Source organism: Aedes albopictus, chromosome 3 (assembly GCF_035046485.1).
Source record: "Aedes albopictus strain Foshan chromosome 3, AalbF5, whole genome shotgun sequence".
NCBI classification, from domain to species: domain Eukaryota; kingdom Metazoa; phylum Arthropoda; class Insecta; order Diptera; family Culicidae; genus Aedes; species Aedes albopictus.
The window spans coordinates 49,958,149-49,976,770 of NC_085138.1; the positions used below are offsets into that span (position 1 = coordinate 49,958,149).

Consider the following 18,622-nt stretch of genomic DNA (forward strand, 5'->3'; position numbering starts at 1 on the left):
CTAATATCTGGCAACTCTGGTTCGCAAAGTTGCGTCTTCAGAAACGTCCGTTTAAAAAATGTCTCCACAGTCTCCACTCAACTGTCATCATCGTTAATTCGTCGTCATCGAAATGACGCAAAAACGTTTTCCTCCGCGTTCCGCGTTCAAATCAAACGAGTAGCAAGTCGCGTTCGGTTCTGGATGATTCCTGGTTTCGTTGTGCTACGGCGAAATAAAATCCGCGAAATTAAGCCTAAATTCACGACTAAAAGTAACGTCGAACTGTGTCCGCCGCTGAGTGGAAGTGTGTTCTAGTGGAATGTGCTGAAATTTGTGTGGGAAAAGTCGCGAAAGTTGCGTTAATTCGGTGACGAAGTTTGCAATTCCCAGTCGCTGTGAGGGGTCAAGGTGAACCGCGAACAACACTCCTCTGTCGCCTCTGCTCGATGGGAATTGGAGGTTAGAAAGAGTCTTGTTTACATTGGAAATTTGTCGAATTTCATGGATTTTTTTTTTGATTTCAAGCTCCAAAATGAGTAATAATCGCAGCAAATATACGTCGTTCAACGATCTGAGTGGAGTTAATCTGAGCCGTACGCTGAGCAGCCCGGTGGCGGAATCGACACACCTGGATGGCCCGAACAACCGGAGCGGGTTGTTTGCCAGTCCGGGCAAAGTGGTCGGCAGCAGCAGTGTCAAGCGGAAGCCAACGTCACCACTGTTCAACAACAGCCGGACCAGCTTCAAAAGCAGTGGGAACCTGAACAGCTCCTCGGTGGGATTCGGTCGGATCGATCCACAGTAAGTTTTCCTAAAGGTGTGACTCATTCATTTTTTTTATCGGAGTGTTTCTTTTATTTTTATTCTAGGGTTTACACGGATGCTCAGAGCCGCGGGTTGGTCAATCGCTTGGTGAAGTACCATGACCGGACGCAGTCCCCACTGAACAGGAGTCAATCGATGACCAGCTTGTACAACAAACCGGGTCAGTTCCCGGTGGTGCATCTGAAGAAAACAGAAATTAAGTATTCGCCCCGGCGGAACAACTCCGTGACGTCGGTCCGGATAGCACCGCCGGAGAAGTCAGTGTTTCAAGCGAACACCCGGTCGAACATTCTGCGGGCGGGATCGTTGTTGATTCCGGCTGAGCCACATTTGAAGATGTCGCGGGGGGAGGATGAAATCGATGCCGAGAATCGGGTCATTGCACCGACAGCGGAGCTGGATCCAGCACCGACCAAGAGCGTTTTGGATGCACTGAAGGAAATTTCCCGGAAGAGGATCAATAACGAAGAACTGGATGCGGATAGAATTAAGAAGCAGTGCAAGGAACTTTCGGAAGTTGATTCCGGAGGTGGGGGTGGAACGAAGCGAGCTCGAGAGCTACCATCGTCGGCGTCGCCGCCGTCGAAAGGATCCAACGAACAGCAGTTGCAGAAGAAGCGATTGTGCTGCAAGAACAATGATATTTTAAGTTCGCTCAGTTCCAGTTTGGTGATGAGCACGCCCAAAAGAGTGGAACCGATTCCGTCGAGGCCACGAGGACTGAATATGGATCAGAGATTTGCCACCAATGTGGCCACACCTATTGGACTGAATGCAACAGTGGCAACCGAAAGGAAAATTGAATCCCGAGAGCCGGCAGCATTAAGCCGAATAGAGTCGGCTCCATTGCCTCAGATTGTGAGAAGAGTTCCGGAAATTTTCCCACCGGTACGACCGAAACCAACTCAACCTAAGATTACTCTGTTCAATAAGAAGTATGATGAAACGTTGGTGAGGCCGGTGGTAAGTGACAACGAAGAACAAGAGGACGACGAGGAACTGGGCGGTCGAATCAGCTTCATAAAGCCAAAGGAGAGATCCCCGATTATGAATAGTGATAAGGCCGCCTTGAAGCAGGTTGAAAAGTCGAAGCTCTCACTGATCCTCAGTTGTTTGAGCGAGGACTTTGACGACGAGGAAGAGCCCCCAAAACCAGTCATAAGTGCCCATATAATAGCAAAGGATACAGTCGATGCGCCACCAGCGTTGCCCAAGGTCGAAGAAAAGAAACCGGAAGTGACCACGATCGCTAAACCGAGTGGAATCGCTGCCTTGATCAGTGAGCCTATCAAAGATCCTGGTTTAGGTAAAATAGAGCCACCAAAACCGGCAATGCCCAAACCAAGTGAGCCACCTAAATCAAACGGTGGATTTAGCTTTGGAACACCTACCAAGTCAACGGACAGTAATGCCACTTTCAGCTTCCAAACCCCAACGAAACCTGCTGCTGCTCCCGTAGAAGCCAAGGCTCCGGAGAAACCAACCGGAGGTTTCTCATTTGGAGCCACACCAGCTGTCCCAACATCCAGCGCTCCGAAATCCGACGCTCCTCCTGCTTACACCTTCCCCACGGCAAGTTCGACTTCCATTGCCGCGTCGGTTCCAGCTACACCTTCCGGATTTGGCTTCACAACATCTCCTGCATCCTCAGCAGCCACAACAAAGCCCACTTCTGCAACTCCTAGCCTTATCAGCTTCTCACCGGCCCCAACGTCCAAATCGGAGCCGCCTAAAACCGGCTTCTCGCTGCTACCAGCCATTTCGACCAACGCTTCGTCCGGAAGTCCTCAAAATACCTTAACCACCACCAAGTCCCCGATCCCAGCTTTCGGGAGTGGTTCCGGATTCAGCGCTTTCAAACCTCTGTCTCCAAACGCTTCCTCCACTGTAACCGCGAGCTCTGCATCCTCTGCAGTTCCCTCTTTCGGAGCATCAACTTCCGGTACTACGACACCCGCTACCACCCTGACATCCGCGGGTGGCTTCTCATTCGGTACCAGCAACATCCCGAAACCAGCAATGTCATCATCCCCAGCTACGGCAACAACCACAAGTGCATTCTCGTTCGGCGGAGCGAGTTCCGCGGCACCTCCGGCTTTCGGAGGAGCAACTTCCACCAATTCCGCGGCACCTCCAGCTTTCGGAGCCACCAGCACGGCGGCACCCAAATTCGCATTTGGAACGACCTCCACGTCCGCCATTCCCTCGTTTGGAGCCGCCACTACAACAACCACGGCTGCACCGGCGGCGACACCGTCCTTCGGTGGCTTCGGAGCGGCAACGACCGCCGCTCCTCCTACGACGGCACCTCCAGCATTCGGAAGTGTTGCCAGTTCCAACTTTTCCACGGTGACTTCGCCTTCGGCAGGCATTTTCGGGGCTGCAGCCTCCGCCACCAAACCGACCACCACATTCGGTGCGGTTCCAACCGCAAGCTCCAGCTTCTCGTTCGGTGCCACAGCGCAACCGTCTGGCATCACTACCGCAAACAGCACCAGCGGAGCATTTTCGTTTGGAAGTGCAGCTCCAACGCCCACTACAACAGCAGCGGCAGCAACAGCACCGGTGGCAGCCGCTAGCAGTAACATCTTTGGCAGCGCTACTAGCAGCAGCAGCAGCGCTGGAGCGGCACCGAGCTTTGGTGCGGTACCTTCGTTCGGTACAAGTTCTGCACCGGCTTTTGGGGCCAGCGCTGCTAGTCCACCCGCGTTCGGTAGTTCCAGTGCCAGCGCGGGAGCTCCGGCAGCATCCGGATTTGGAGCAGCGCCGGTCTTTGGTGCCGGGTCCGGTTCGTTAGGAACTCCCGCTAATACAAGGTGAGTAGGTTGATCAGTGTTTACTTATTATTATAGTGTATTATTATGTACTTCTCACCAAATTGTTAGAAACTATCACCTATACCGAGCAATCAGTATGCCAAATCCCCTGTGGATCTCATTAGTCGGTTATTGTTCTTATCCTAATGAGTCATGTTCAGAAGTACTGTCAGCTGTGATGATTGAAACCGCCTAACTTAGGTTGATTAATACCATGGTTCCTGAAATCCTACCGATTTCTCCTAGAATTTTTCACGGGCATCCTACAGAACTTATTTGCAAAATGTCTTCTAGAGGTTTTCTCGGTATTGTACATTCTCAGAGTTCCTCGTGGGATTTTCCCATACTTCCTTCTGCGTTTTACTTACTTACTTTTTGTCCTGAGCACGCATGGTGGTGCAGAGGGCCGAATTGAAAGATCTCCATCCTGGGCGATTGCCAGCCATCGCCTGGACCTGTGGCCTGGTCAATCTGTAGACTTCCATTATTTACTTGTTCTGCGTTTTGCCCATAGCAATTTTCGTGGGATTCCACGAAAGTTACGCTCAGAATATATCTCAGATGTTATCGCGGAATTGCTCATAGAATTTCAAGAGGGATTCCTATTGGAGTTTTTTTTCCTCGATTTCTTTATCCAAGATCCAGGAGATCATCTCTATCAGAGTTTCTACAGGAGTTATTCTTGGGATTTCTACTAGAGTTTCTTCAAGAAGTATTTCAAAAGTTGTCTACATGGGTTCCTCCCGAGATTTCGCCCGAAGTTTCTCTTGTAATTTATCAAGAAAATTTTCGTCAGCTTTCCTCTAGTGTTTCTTCCCGAATTTCTACATAAGTTTTGGGATATCTTTTTTCCAAATTTTTTGTGATATAGCTTTTGAAGTTTCATTTTAGATTTCTCTCGGAGTTTCTTCCGGGACTTCTCTCAGACAGTTTCTTCCGGTATTGGTTCTAGGAAGTCCCTCTGAGTTTTTTTTTACTGAATTTATCATTTCTCCTACGATTTATTCCGGAATGCCTTCTGGGAATTCTGCAGGAGCTATTGCTGATATTTCGCATGGAGTTCTTTCCGTGATTTCTTTCAGAGCTTCTGGCAGGCCTTTGTTCATAGTAGTTAACAGGATTTCATGCAGTGATACTCTTGAGATTATTCTCTACAGATTTTCTCGGGATTATTCTCAGAGCTCTTCCCGGAATCCCTACCGCACATTTTCCCGAGATTCTGGGTGCTACTTTTAGGATTGCTTTCTCCTGGCGTTTTTCCAGGGATTTTTCAAGATTTTTTTTTCTTGGAATCTCTTTAGGGATAACCTAGAAAATTTTTTGTAACGAACTCCCGGAACAATATCTGATCCAAGAGAAATCTTTCGAGAAACTTAGCAAATACCGTGGGGTGCCCTAATTTCGCGCGGGTCCAAATTTCGCTCACTGATAATATTTAGCTTTTCTCTTCTATAATACTTCCTACGCTACTTCAAAGGTTTTTTTTTTCTAGAATTTTTCCTTTTTTGTCAAATTTGTTGCTAGTTGTTTGTTAGTTTTCGTCAGAGAAGTGCTTGGTCTATGTTATTGTTGTAAGGTATCCCAAATCTCAATGTTCAACTCCTAAAAACTCATTGTATTTGTTAAGTTAGAAATAAATATTGAATTGAAAAAATAATCATGAAACTAATTGTGCAATTGTCCAAATTTCACTTTAGCTTCACTATCTGAAGTGAAATTTGGACAATTCAATAACTAGTTCTACGATTATGATCTCTAAATATTATCAGTGAGCGAAATTTTGACACGCGTGAAATTAGGGCACCCCACGGTACCTTTTGGAGGATTCTCGGAAGGAACTTCGGAAGAAATCCTTAGAAAATTTGTGACATTCCGGCTACCTCAGCAGCCAGAGCGCAAGGATTTAACCGTGTAGCTGTAGGCAGGTTCTTCGATTTGTATGAAGGAATCATCCGTTCAAAGAACATCCCGGATCACAGAATTTATAACGTGGACGAAACTTCCATCGTTCCGGTAAATTTTCGAGTTTGATTGTCCGTAAGGAAAGCATTAGTGAACTTTCATATTTATAGGTCCAGTCTAAGCGATCCAAAGTGCTAGCATTGCGGGGAAGGCGGCAAGTCGGCTGTTTGACTTCAGCAGAGAGAGGAGTGTTAAGTACTGCTTGCATGTGCATGTCCGCTACCGGACACTTCGTCCCCCCCTTTGTGATTTTTCCACGAGTTCGGATGACGGACAGGCTAAAGCAAGGTGCTCCTCCAGGAACAGCATTCTGGTGCAATCCCAGTGGTTGGATGACCGCAGATGGTTTCAACAAGTGGTTTGAACATTTCATCCGGCACACAAAACCGTCGGCAGAGGACCCTGTTCTGCTGATACTCGACGGTCACAGCAGCCATACAAAGAACCTTGAATTCGTTGATCGAGCGAAGGAATCTAATGTTCATGTGCTGAGATTGCCACCTCACTGCAGCCATAAATTACAGCCCCTGGATGTGAGCTTCATGGGACCGTTTAAAACGTATTTTTCCCAATCCATTGAAAGGTACCTCAAAGATAAGCCAGGAGAAGTGGTAACGTTGAATGAGATGAGTTCCCTATTAGCCACGGCGTACCACCGTACTGCAAGGGCAGAAGTAGCGATCAACGGATTCCGCAAGACCGGAATCGTTCCATTCAATCGGTTTACATTCGCCGATAAGGATTTTGCTCCAGCTAATGTTACGGACATTGAGCTCCAGGATACAACGGTTAATAGTGCTACAGATCCAGAAGATGTAGTGCCTCTCATCGAGCCTGGTGCCATGGCATCTATCACGGCCACCTCCACCACAACGCGGTCGCCACCACTGATGACAACACTATCTGAGACTGCTACGTTTCCTAGTTTTCCCGATAGTGATGACGAAGGTCCGTTTTATGGATTTGGTTCCAACACATCTGCCACAGATTCTTCCACAAAGACACAGACACCACCACAGATTGCATCCCAATCTGAAACTGAAGATTTGCAGTCATCGCTAGGAACGAAATTGTCATTGGCCACGGACAAGGAAGGTTGTTTTACTGTGTCTCCCTTTTCGCTTCGCCCGTTACCGAAATCGACCCACAGGAAAGCTATGTCGAAGAGAAAAACGGAAAAGGCTTCCATTCTCACAGCGAGCCCGAACCGGCAAGTCCTCAAGACATTACATGCCAACAAGGAAATCAAGCAAATCCAGAAAATTGAACGAAGTTCTAAGACCCAATCCGACAAGGGACGAAAGCATAAAAAACGGAATATTGAGAATGTTCCGCAAGACACTCTATGTTGCTTATGCGGGGATCAGTTCAGCTCATCCTCAGATGGTGAAGGCTGGAACCAATGCCATTCTTGGATTCATGGGTGCGATGGAAACATGTGCCCATGTTGAATCAAATGTTGCGTTAATAAGTGAAATGTGATGAAATCTGCTTTTATATATATTTTTTATTTTGTTGTTATTCAATCGAAAACATGCGAATTTGTATGAAATATACTGAACTTTTGTAAAATATTCTTATTTTTCTATTCCTTATTCCCTTTACGAAACATTGTTCACTAAAAAAAAAGTTTTCAATGGTGGCTCATATTGCCCCGCATGGTGGCTCATATTGCCCCGTATAGCTAACGTATAGGGAAACACATAAAAACCAATGGTTTTCAAAAGTATTTCCTATCAATTTTCCAAGATTTTTTCTCATAATTTATCGACGCAATATGAAGGAAAACCCTCCTAAGCATGATTCAATTACATTTGAATAATGTTTTATTGAGTTTTTCTGTGCATTTCATAACGATTTCCTTAGGTGGCCCATATTGCCCCGATCACCCCTAATACGCCGAAGTAGTTCATTTTTGTTCAGGTAATTTAAATTCAGGCTGTGTTGGATAAAGCTTCGTTTTTGTCGGCATGTACAGCTGTGCCTAGAACAACTGTTTTCCACTTCTGTCGTTTTTCGACCAATTTGTTTCACCCTATGTCAACTATAGTGAACATTTAACCGAAAATATACTGAAATCGAAGAATTTGGTTGGTTTGTGATTTAGGTTATACTTTTCCCTTGCCGCTTCTTTAAAAAAGGTGAGTGTCCATTTTGCCCCGGCAGCAGAAGATATTTTCAAACTTGATTTTTGATATAATAAAGAAGAAAATATAAACATGTTAAGCATGTAGATACAGCAAAACTACTTGCATGTGATCTAGAAACATCAGGTTTTAATCGACCTGCAATAAATTAATCACTAAATCTTATTTTAGATGGTGTGAAAATTATAATTTCCATGCACAAAAAACGGAGGACGCAACTTTTTCGTGTAAAATCAAGTACAATTTTAATTTCGAATGTTTATTTCCTGAAACTACGTTTTAGACAAATGGACTATATTCTCCATTCATTAAAAGTTCAAAAAAGTTCGCATATTTCAAAATATTGAGGGTGTCCATTCTGCCCTGAGTGTCCATAATGCCCCGCCTACCCCTAGTTTATGCTTATTCTTTAAAACTTCCAAAGTTATGTAACCAGTCATTTTCACTCGACTCGATAACCACGTCGTATGCATCGCCCTGTTTGGTGAAATCCACTTTATTTTCACGTTAACTGTTTTATTGCGTTTGTGTACTTCCGACTTAGAAATTTCCGCGAAACGAATGTTACGTGATTTTCTGGTGTGCAAAAACAATATTTTTTTTTGGAAAAATTGACAAATTGAGAGGAAAAAAACACCCAAATATTATTATTATTATTATTAATATTTATTAAAGACACTTTACCACTTATGTGGCATTCGTGTCTGGCAAACGTAATAACTCCTAACTTACACCTATTGATTTACATTGAATTGTAAGGGATTAAATTTCATTATAAATGTCACAGTCTTTAATGAATTTCAAAGCTTTAGCTTCTCTTTGTGCATCGAATGCTAAGATTACACCAAGCGATCCGTTGATACCACAGCTTGTTCGTTGTCCGGTGTAGCCTCTACAGTCTATGAAGTTGTGTTGGACCGTAAGCTGAGTCCCACAATAGTTGCACACAGGTGGGGGCTTCTTGTTGATTATAAACGAGTGGGTTAAACGAGTGTTTCCTATTCGTAGCCTCGTCAGAACTCGTTGTTCGGATGCACATTTACGATCCGGATATTTAATGGGCAAAGATTTGATTTGCCGTAACTGCAATTGGTGCTGACGCCATTCGTTCTCCCATGTTGACCAGATATTCCGCTTTATGGCCTTTATGACGTCCTGGGCAGGTATAGGGATGTCAAGCTTTGGCTGGTTGCGCGCTTGTTTGGCCAGTGCGTCTGCTCGTTCATTTCCGTTGATACCACTGAGATCCAGCAAAATGTGATGTTCTGTTCTGTTGAGATGTTCTCTACTGCGTGAATCCATGGATGTTTAGACCAACCTCCTTGGATGGCGTCTAAACAACTAGCGGAATCAGTAAGTATGATTGTGTCTTGATTATCGTTGCAGTTAGACACGGCAGTCAGGAGGCCGTACGCTTCTGCTGAAAAAATGCTCGAAAATTGTCGGCTGTTCGAGTCCGTATGAAGTTGATCATCAATATTAACTTCTTTTCTCGATCAGCCTAGATAGCTGTGTAGTGTCGGTAGCGATTGTCTCAATTGGCTAAGAATAACACTACGGACCGCCTGTTCCGGTGGTAAGAATCCACCAACAGGTGACCCCTAATTCATGGTGTGATGCGGCTTTATGCTTACCGTGCCTAGGAATGAATGGCTAGGGGGGTCTAATAAAAACCTAACCGCTAACGGAGCCTGTGGAGTACCAGGGCGCCCTCCACAGTATGTAGCCCTTACTGCGCTAACCGGAGCAATGGTGCAGTGGACCTTGTGTTTCTCCGAGACAATCAGCTGCCCTTCTTTGGTCTCACTTGAGGCTAAATAAGGGCGGGATTATGAAGATGTTGTTAATTAGTTTAAATTTTCACCTATATGGTTTCGCATTATGCGATTTACACAGTGTATTCTGTGTATCCTCGCCTTTGGCGTTTTCCAATCGATACCGATTTGGTTTTATTGTTGCTGTTCTTTGTTGTGCTGCTGTTGCGAAGAGTTTAATCTTACCTAGTTTGGGTAGTGGCTACGGTTAGGATAGCTCAGATCAATCTTCAGCATAAAAGAACAGCAACGATCAATCTTTGCAGACTTATGCAAAATGGTACAGCCCAAGTGGCCTTGGTACAAGAACCTTACTTTCGTAAGGGAAATTTCTATCTAGGAAACCTTGTGAACCCGGTGTTTGCCACTTTCAGTAAACATGAAATGGCAAACTCGCGTGTCATGCCTCGAGCCTGTGTGCTTGTCAACAACGCAATAGTTGCTACACTCATCTCTGAACTAACCACCAGAGATGTATGTGCTATCACAATTGATGTATCTGTTGGAAACCTCAACAGGAAATACGTCTATTGTTCTGTGTATTTACCACATGATGAACCATCCCCTACGGATGCTTTCAAACAAGTCATCGCATACTGCACTTCAAAAGGCCTTCCGCTAATTGTTGGCAGTGATGCTAATGCTCACCATATCATCTGGGGCAGCTCAGACATTAACTTGAGAGGCTCCAGTTTGATGGAGTACTTAAGTAGTACAGATCTTGCATTACTTAACATAGGCAACCGCCCAACCTTCATGGTATCTGCTAGAGAGGAAGTGTTAGATATAACGCTTTGCTCTAGCAGAATTAGTCACGAGCTGACCAATTGGCATGTGTCAGATGAAGAATCTTTATCTGACCATCGCTATATCTTTTTTGAACATTTAAATGTTACTTCGCAAACATTGCGTTTCAGGAATCCTCGGTCAACAAACTGGGATCTTTATACTGATTTGGTTGCAGCCAAATTTCATGGATATTCACCATCCATTGACACTCCATGTGATTTAGATGATGCCGTTGATACTACAACGACCTTCATCATGGAAGCTTTTGAAGAAGCATGCCCTCTACGGTCTGTGAAGATCACAAGAGGAACCCCTTGGTGGAACTCTGATCTGGCGAAACTCAGGAAACAATGTAGAAAGAGTTGGAACAGACGACGTTCGGCTGGTTCGGAGGCTTTCAGGTCGGCTCGCAAGGCCTACAGGAAAGCTCTCCGGTCTGCTGAACGATCCGGCTGGAAAAACCTTTGTACAAATGTTTCCAGCTTGAGTGAAGTCAGTCGGTTAAACAAAATCCTTGCGAAATCTAAGGATTTCCGAGTGAACGAACTTCGTTTGCCAAATGGCGATCTGACTTCCTCTGATGAGGAAGTTCTGGAATGCTTATTCAGCACACACTTCCCTGGATGTGTGGATATTACATCTTCGGATGATCCTGATGTCTTTTCTTGTAGTTATGATTCTTTAGCTTCGGCTCGGAGTATTGTAACTGTAGAATCGATTGAGTGGGCTCTTAATAGCTTTGCTCCTTTCAAATCTCCTGGGGCAGATGGGATTTATCCTATTTTGCTTCAGAAGGGATTTGATTATTTCAAACATGTTTTGAAAAAACTACTTGCTTGCAGTTTTGCTACAGGGTATATTCCCAAATCCTGGAGGGATATTACTGTAAAGTTTATTCCGAAAGTGGGTCGTGCGTCGTATGAAGAAGCAAAGAGTTTCAGACCTATCAGTTTGACCTCTTTTCTTCTGAAATGCTTAGAACGCATTGTGGATCATCATATCCGTGATGTTCATCTGGCCAACGTGCCTCTTCATGTGAACCAACATGCCTACCAATCTGGTAAGTCCACTGTGACTCTTTTACACAAGGTTGTTTACGATATCGAGAAAGCATTCGCTCAAAAGCAATCTTGTTTGGGTGTTTTCTTAGATATCGAGGGTGCCTTTGACAACGTGCCTTTCGATGCCATATTGGAAGCCGCACGGAGTCATGGTATATCTCCAATGATTTCCAATTGGATTCACCAAATGCTCAAAAACCGATATCTCTTCTCGACATTGCGTCTAGCAGGGATTAGGAAATTGAGTGTTTGTGGATGCCCCCAAGGGGGAGTCTTATCACCGCTTTTGTGGAATCTCGTAGCAGATACGCTATTGAGGCAACTCAATAATAGCGGTTTTCCTACTTATGGTTTTGCCGACGACTACCTAACATTGTTAGTTGGTATGTGCATCAGCACCCTTTTCGACCTGATGCAAAACGCCCTTCAGGTAGTTGAGGGTTGGTGTCGCCAATATGGCCTTTCGGTTAATCCGAGTAAAACATCTATTGTTCTTTTCACGGAAAGGCGAAACCGTAATGGCGTTCGACCTTTGCGTCTCTTTGATTCTGAAATCGATGTGACTGAACAGGTAAAGTACGTTGGAGTCATTCTTGATTCCAAGCTTTCCTGGACACCTCACATTGAGTTCAGAATCAAGAAAGCTTGTATGGCCTTCGGGCAATGCCGGCGTACTTTTGGTACAACTTGGGGTCTAAAACCCAAGTATATCAAATGGATTTACACAACTGTGGTTCGGCCAATATTGGCTTATGGATGTCTTGTGTGGTGGCAAAAGGGTGAAGTGAGAACGGTCCAATCAAAATTAGGCCATCTCCAAGGGATGTGCTTAATGGCGATGTCTGGAGCGTTCTCTTCAACTCCTACGGCAGCGCTAGAAGTTCTCTTTGACGTTGCCCCACTACACATTCATCTCAAACAAGAAGCCCTTTCTTGCACTTACCGGTTACGGGTACTCGGTCTACTAGAGGAAACTCCTGTGAACCGCAGTTCAACACACACCTCGTTGTTTCCACTTTTGGTGAATTGGGACAAAATTGTCCTTGCTCCAAGTGATCTTACAATTGCTTGTAATTTTCCATATAGGACATTTTCCACGAAATTCCCTTCCCGGGAAGAGTGGACATCTGGTTATCTGGAAAGAAGTATTTCAGACGGCATCGTATGTTACACTGATGGCTCCCTTCTCGAAGGTCGAGCAGGTGCTGGTGTTTATTCTCGTGAGCTAAGGCTGTATCAGTCTTATTCACTTGGTAGACACTGTACCGTTTTTCAGGCCGAAATCTTTGCTCTTATGTGCGGAGTGCAATCAGCACTTCAGCAGCACGTAATGGGCAAAGTAATATACTTCTGTTCAGATAGCCAGGCTGCTATTAAAGCACTTGCTTCGGCCAACTCCAGGTCGAAGATAGTTATCGCTTGTCGAACTCAAATCGAGGAGCTGAATTCAGCAAACGCTGTTCACCTTCTATGGGTACCTGGTCATTCTTCCATCGCTGGAAATGAATTGGCTGATGAGTTAGCTCGCTCTGGAGCATCACATGACTTCATTGGCCCTGAGCCAGCTATTCCGATATCGAAGTGTTGGATTAAGCTTCAGATTCACACCTGGGCTGTCACTCAACACAGACAATATTGGAATAGTTTGGAGTCATGTCGTCAAACCAAATTGTATAGTGCTGAGCCATCTCTACGGGTGGCGAAGTATCTAACTAATCTGTCTAAGCAGAATTGCAGCATGCTGGTCAAAGCATTGACTGGCCACTGCCGACTCAGCTATCACATGGCGAATATTCAGCAAGCTGATTCATTTGCCTGTGATAGCTGTGAATCCGATTATGGAACTTCGTATCATTTGATATGTAACTGTCCAGTTTTCGCGCAACTGCGTTTCCGAGTATTCGGTAAACACTTATTAAGTGAAACTGACTTCAGAAACCTGAATCTTCAGGATATTCTGTTGTTCTTAACCCGCTGTGGTAAAGAGCTATAGGCTCTCTTTCGCTTTATGCGTTATTACAGTGCCCTTTTCAGGGCGCTGTTTGAACCCATTGTGGTACGCTTGTGCGTTAGTACCCTCTTCCAGGGTATTTTTCCTATTTCCCTACCTGTCCCTATCCCCATCCAAATCCTTTTTCCTTCCTTTTCCCTCAGGTAGATGATGAAATAGGCTGTTATTTTGGCGATGGCACAAATGTCCCAAATGGAGGATAACGTGCCTCTGGAGCCGGCCTTCTGATACCTGATGGATGGCGTCTAAACAACTAGCGGAATCAGTAAGTATGATTGTGTCTTGATTATCGTTGCAGTTAGACACGGCAGTCAGGAGGCCGTACGCTTCTGCTGAAAGTATGCTACAAACATCTGGTAAAGAGTGGCTATCCTCCTCGTTCCCTATCACTACCCCAACGTCAGTGAAGGGGCCGTCTTTTGAGCCGTCCGTGAAGCACTTGGTGTGATGTTGGTACCGATTTGTGATGAAGGATTGGAACACTGGGATTACGATACTCTTGTTTGCGCCTGCTTTGATGTTGTTTCTAATGTGGTTATCTATGCGTGGAGCGTGTGTGTTCCATTCTCGATCGGTGTTTCGGAGGGTGGGGCATACATTAGACAAAGTATAACCTGTAGATTGCTGAAGCAGGGTTTTTGCTCTTGACACCAGAGGGTAGTTGGACGCAGTCGAAGTTTTCTCCAGTAGCCGTACTGCGAGTTGCGCCAGTCGTTGTATTAGTGCCAGGCGGAAAGGTAGGCATCCAGCTTCAGCCATGACAGAGGGGATAGGGCTGGTAACAAAAACCCCGGAAGACAAGCGTACTACTGCATTGTATATAATTTTGATACTACTAGCGCTGATCCCGCTTTTAATAGGGTGGCTCTAGTGCTTCTCTTTAGCCGACATCCTAGGATTCGAAGAATGTTGATCCTTGCGCGGCAACTACTCTTGACTGAAGCTAGGTGTTGTTCAAAATTGATCTTCGAGTCTACCCAAATTCCTAATATTTTCATTTTACGTACTTGTGGGATAGGAGAATTATTTATTCTAATGGGTCGACCTCGTTTTCGGTGGCGTTGACGGCAGCAATGAAGAAGCTTAGATTTAGAAGGAGCGATAGAGAATCCGACGCTAGCAGCCCATTCCGTGGTAGCTTTGACGGCTTTTCTCATATTCTGGCGGACTGATGAACGATTGCTTCCCTTCACGACCAGAATGACATCATCGGCGTAAAGCAGGATTTCAGCGTCTGCAGGTATTTTGTCGAATATAGGTTGCATGGCCACCAAAAAGAGCGTGACTGATAGAGTAGATCCTTGAGGAACTCCGTTTTCGGCTTTCCTGGGGCTTGAGAGTGTTCCGTTCGCACAGACTTGGAAGCGTCTGTTAGCAAGGAAGCTAGAGAGCATGTTTAACATACGGCCGCAGATCTTCCATTCTTTCAGGGTACGGAGGATTCCAGGTTTCCATGTTGTGTCGTAGGCCTTCGATATGTCGAGGGACACAATTTCGACATGCTCATTCATATCGAAGTAGAGGAGAGACTCTAAATGTGCTAAGTGGGATTCGACACCCTTACCTGAACGAAATGCGTGTTGACGTGAATCTAGCTTTTTGTTTGTTTCGAGTTCGGTAATGAGACGGCGGTTTACCATTCTCTCGAAAACTTTACCTAAACAGCTTAAGAGAGCTATCGGTCTGTATCCATCTGCTAGGCTTCGATCCGCATCCGGTTTGGGGATTGGTATAACGGTACCTAGTTTCCACTGCTCTGGAAACTTCCCGTTGTCCCAGACGCGATTGAATAGCTCTAGCAACCTTGGAAGTCATAGGGAGTCGTTGCAACATTGGGTAGCCTATATTGTCTGCGCCTATTGAAGGACCACCTTTGCGATCAAGGGCCCACATCAGTTCTTCTATACTGAAGTCAGTGTTGTATCGCTTGTAGAGGTTTGGTCGTTGAGAGTGTTGGGATATGGTACTCTCAAATTTGTGTTGCCGTCGAAATTTCTCTGAGTAGTGCGAGTTAGATGATTTGCTCTCATATTCGTCCGCTAAAGCTTCCGATACAGCTTTTCCGTTGTTGGTAAAGCCGTTGGGAAGGTTGAGTGTGATTGTACTGGTAGTCCTTTTGCCTTGAAGCCTGTTTATCTTGTTCCAGACTTCACTTGCCGGGGTGTTCGGGTTGATGCTTGTGACGAAATCCTCCCAACATGTTTGCTTCGCTTTCTCAATAGTTTTGCGAGCTATTGAGCGAGCTTCCTGGAAGTTTTGTAGTGCTTGAGGTTTTCGAGGATCGTCGTTACTCATCCTTCGTAGAGCCCGTAGCCGTTTACGTCTCAGCTTTACTGCTACTTCGACGTCTTCGCTCCACCATGGAACCGACTTTGGTCCGCGTTTTGCAGCAGATTTTGGGATTGAAGATTCCGCAGCTAGGATAAGTTTATTCGAAAATTCTTCAACTGTCAGAGAGTTTCCTGCTCGTAGAGTTTTGCTCGTGAGGTCTTCAAAACGTTCCCAGTTGGCTTTTGCGTAAAGCCACTTTGCACGGGTGTGCAAAGCGTTTACGGCGCCTATCGTGTCGATTACTATCGGTAGATGATCGCTGTCTGAGGAGTCTGTCAGAGTTTTCCAGTTGAATTTTGTTGCAACGGATGACCCAAATATGCAGACAGCTTTCTTAAGGCTCAACAGGAAGCAATCAGTGAAGTACTAGATTGAAAGTAGTGAGCTGGATTTTTGTATGGTGAGATGATCAATTCTCCGTTTCTGCAATGAAATGGTGCAAACAGCGTGGGTTATATGATTTCTTGTCTAATTTGATGCTGTTTGAGCAAAAGTTTGGGTAACTGTGTTGTTGAAATTGTAAGAAATAAATAATACAACAACACAATTAACCAAACTTTTGCTCAAACAGCATCAAATTAGGCAAGAAATCATATAACCCACGCTGTTTGCACCATTTCATTGCAGAAACGGAGAATTGATCATCTCACCATACAAAAATCCAGCTCACTACTTTCAATCTAGTACTTCACTGATTGCTTCCTACTCACAATTTATGTGTATTGGTGAAAGCCCAACTGACAGAGAGTAAACAAACACTCCTGCACGCAATAGGCTCCTAAAGGCCTATCTCAATTTCAGCATAATTCGATCGAGCATTGATTAAAACGACATGTTAACTCATTTTTCAAGTATTCCTCTTCGGTAAAGGCCATAAAATATATTTTGAAAAATTTTAATCATTTTTACAACACTCCTTGTTTAGCACTCAATTTTGGATAAATTTTGTTTAACGTGTATGTCAAACAGGAACATTTGTTGTCAAAAGTGAGCCAATGTGATGTCTTTTGTAACTCGCCTTTTCACTTTCGTTACGTCAAGGTTGACCTCGAATGTCAAACAAGACCTGCTCACCATTATTTTATTTTCGAGTTTATTAACTATTCTGTCATTGTTTAAGTTCGGAAAAATTACCATTGAGATCAGAAAAGCATGCTCCTTCGTGTTATGCAGCAAAACCGGGAAAATATTTTTCATTTTAGGACCCTATTGTACAGATGAGGCAGGTTCGTTAGTGCATTTCATTTTGTCTCTTTCCTATCTTCAACTTGTTCATCACACTGTGCTTATGACGCAAAAATATGCACGCATAGACAATAATGGGAGAATGAAGGAAACGGCAAATCAGTAACAAATTTTGAAAACGACGTTTAATCAATGCTACACCATTGATTATAATCAATGGTGTAGCATTGATTATACGTCGTTTTCAAAATTTGTTACTGAAATCAAGTAATGCCACACCATGGATGTGCACTACATGGAAGTAAATACCGCGCCGGTTGGAAAGTGAACAACGATTTTGTACAGTTTTCGCGATTGTGTGGCTATTGCCGCGGACTTTTTTGTTATATAGTGGATTCCATTGGTGAAGCCGGTGAAACATTTTACTGGCTTAGGTATAGCTAAGCATACTTTTTGAGATCGAAAAACAAACAAAACATTGATTAACAATGCATTTTTTCTTTTCATTTCAGTTCCGTATTTGGTGGATCCTCAACGGTCACCTCGCCATTCGGTGCAACCAGCTCGGCACCTGCAGCAGCAACCACCAACATATTCGGTGCTGCCAGTTCCAACAATAACCAATCCAACACCACCTCTTCAACACCGGCTCCATTCTCGTTTGGTGCCGCCGCAGCTTCGGCACCCGCTGCAGCGCCTGCTCCAAACAAACCCTTCGCCTTCGGTGGAATCGGTGCTGCAAACACAACCACCATCAACAACAATAACAGCATTCTTAACACATCCACTACGGCTGGCAACCCTGTAAAATCCAACAGTTTTAGCTTTTCAGCTGGATCAAACTCCACGGCTGCGGCGCCAGCAGCCTCGCAATCCACGTTCAGCTTTGGAGGTGCCGCCAACAATTCCGTCTCCCCTCCACCGGCTTTCGGCAGTAACGTTGGCAACACTTCTTCTTTCTCCTTCAATGCCAACGCCTCCAGCAACACACCCGCCGCCACCAATCAGGCCATCGTGAAGCCGTTCTCGTTCGGAACGGCCACTCAACCCGCACCCGCTCCATCCGCCGCTGGTTCCGGAATTTTCGGAGCGACTGCCTCGTCCCCTCCACCAGCATTCAACTTCTCCGCCGGATCGAACGCCGCTGGCAACCCGGCCGGCACTCCCGTGGCTTCGGCATTCTCATTCACCGGTGGCGCAACGGCGGCAGCTCCCGGAGGTCCCTTTGCGATGCCCAACGGAACGGGGGCACCGGGAGTTCCTGGTGCACCGATGTTTAGCATAGGGACCGGCGGTGGCGCTAATCTACCACCCGGTAGGAGGCCCATTCGGACGGCAACCCGGCGCCTCAAGTGATCGCAGCCACACTCACACAGTTAAGCAACGTAACGGTTTAGATGTCGTAGGTAATTTGATACTGTAAAATTCGTTTGGCACTTTAAGTGTTTTTGTGTACAGAAGAGCAAGCTTATTACGGATCCAATGTTTTCTATTTTTTGGTCGCTGGCATATTACTCAGTCTCGTTTTTTTTCTTACTTTACGTAAAAAATCTGCTTGTGGATAAATTTCTACTAATCAGAAGGACGATTGTGTGTTCGTCAAATCATCATGTAATAAAAGCTAGACCAAATGGTGATATATTTAACGAAGAATTTGTGTTTCTCGAGGAAGTAGGAAGAAAGAAAGCTCTGGTTTATG

The 18,622-nt window shown here is 45.1% G+C and overlaps 2 protein-coding genes across 2 annotated transcripts; both read left to right on the plus strand.

The window, feature by feature from the left end:
• Window positions 1-110: 110 nt before the first annotated feature.
• LOC109398746 (ice-structuring glycoprotein) lies at window positions 111-18,576 on the plus strand. Its single transcript, XM_019671135.3, has 4 exons — window positions 111-441; window positions 508-783; window positions 852-3,623; window positions 17,436-18,576. The coding sequence occupies exons 2-4, from the start codon at window positions 515-517 to the stop codon at window positions 18,277-18,279; spliced, it is 3,885 nt and encodes a 1,294-aa protein (XP_019526680.2). The 5' UTR covers window positions 111-441; window positions 508-514; the 3' UTR covers window positions 18,280-18,576.
• Window positions 3,660-8,530, plus strand: LOC134291401 (uncharacterized). Its single transcript, XM_062859109.1, has one exon. The coding sequence runs from the start codon at window positions 5,792-5,794 to the stop codon at window positions 7,034-7,036; it is 1,245 nt and encodes a 414-aa protein (XP_062715093.1). The 5' UTR covers window positions 3,660-5,791; the 3' UTR covers window positions 7,037-8,530.
• Window positions 18,577-18,622: the final 46 nt, after the last annotated feature.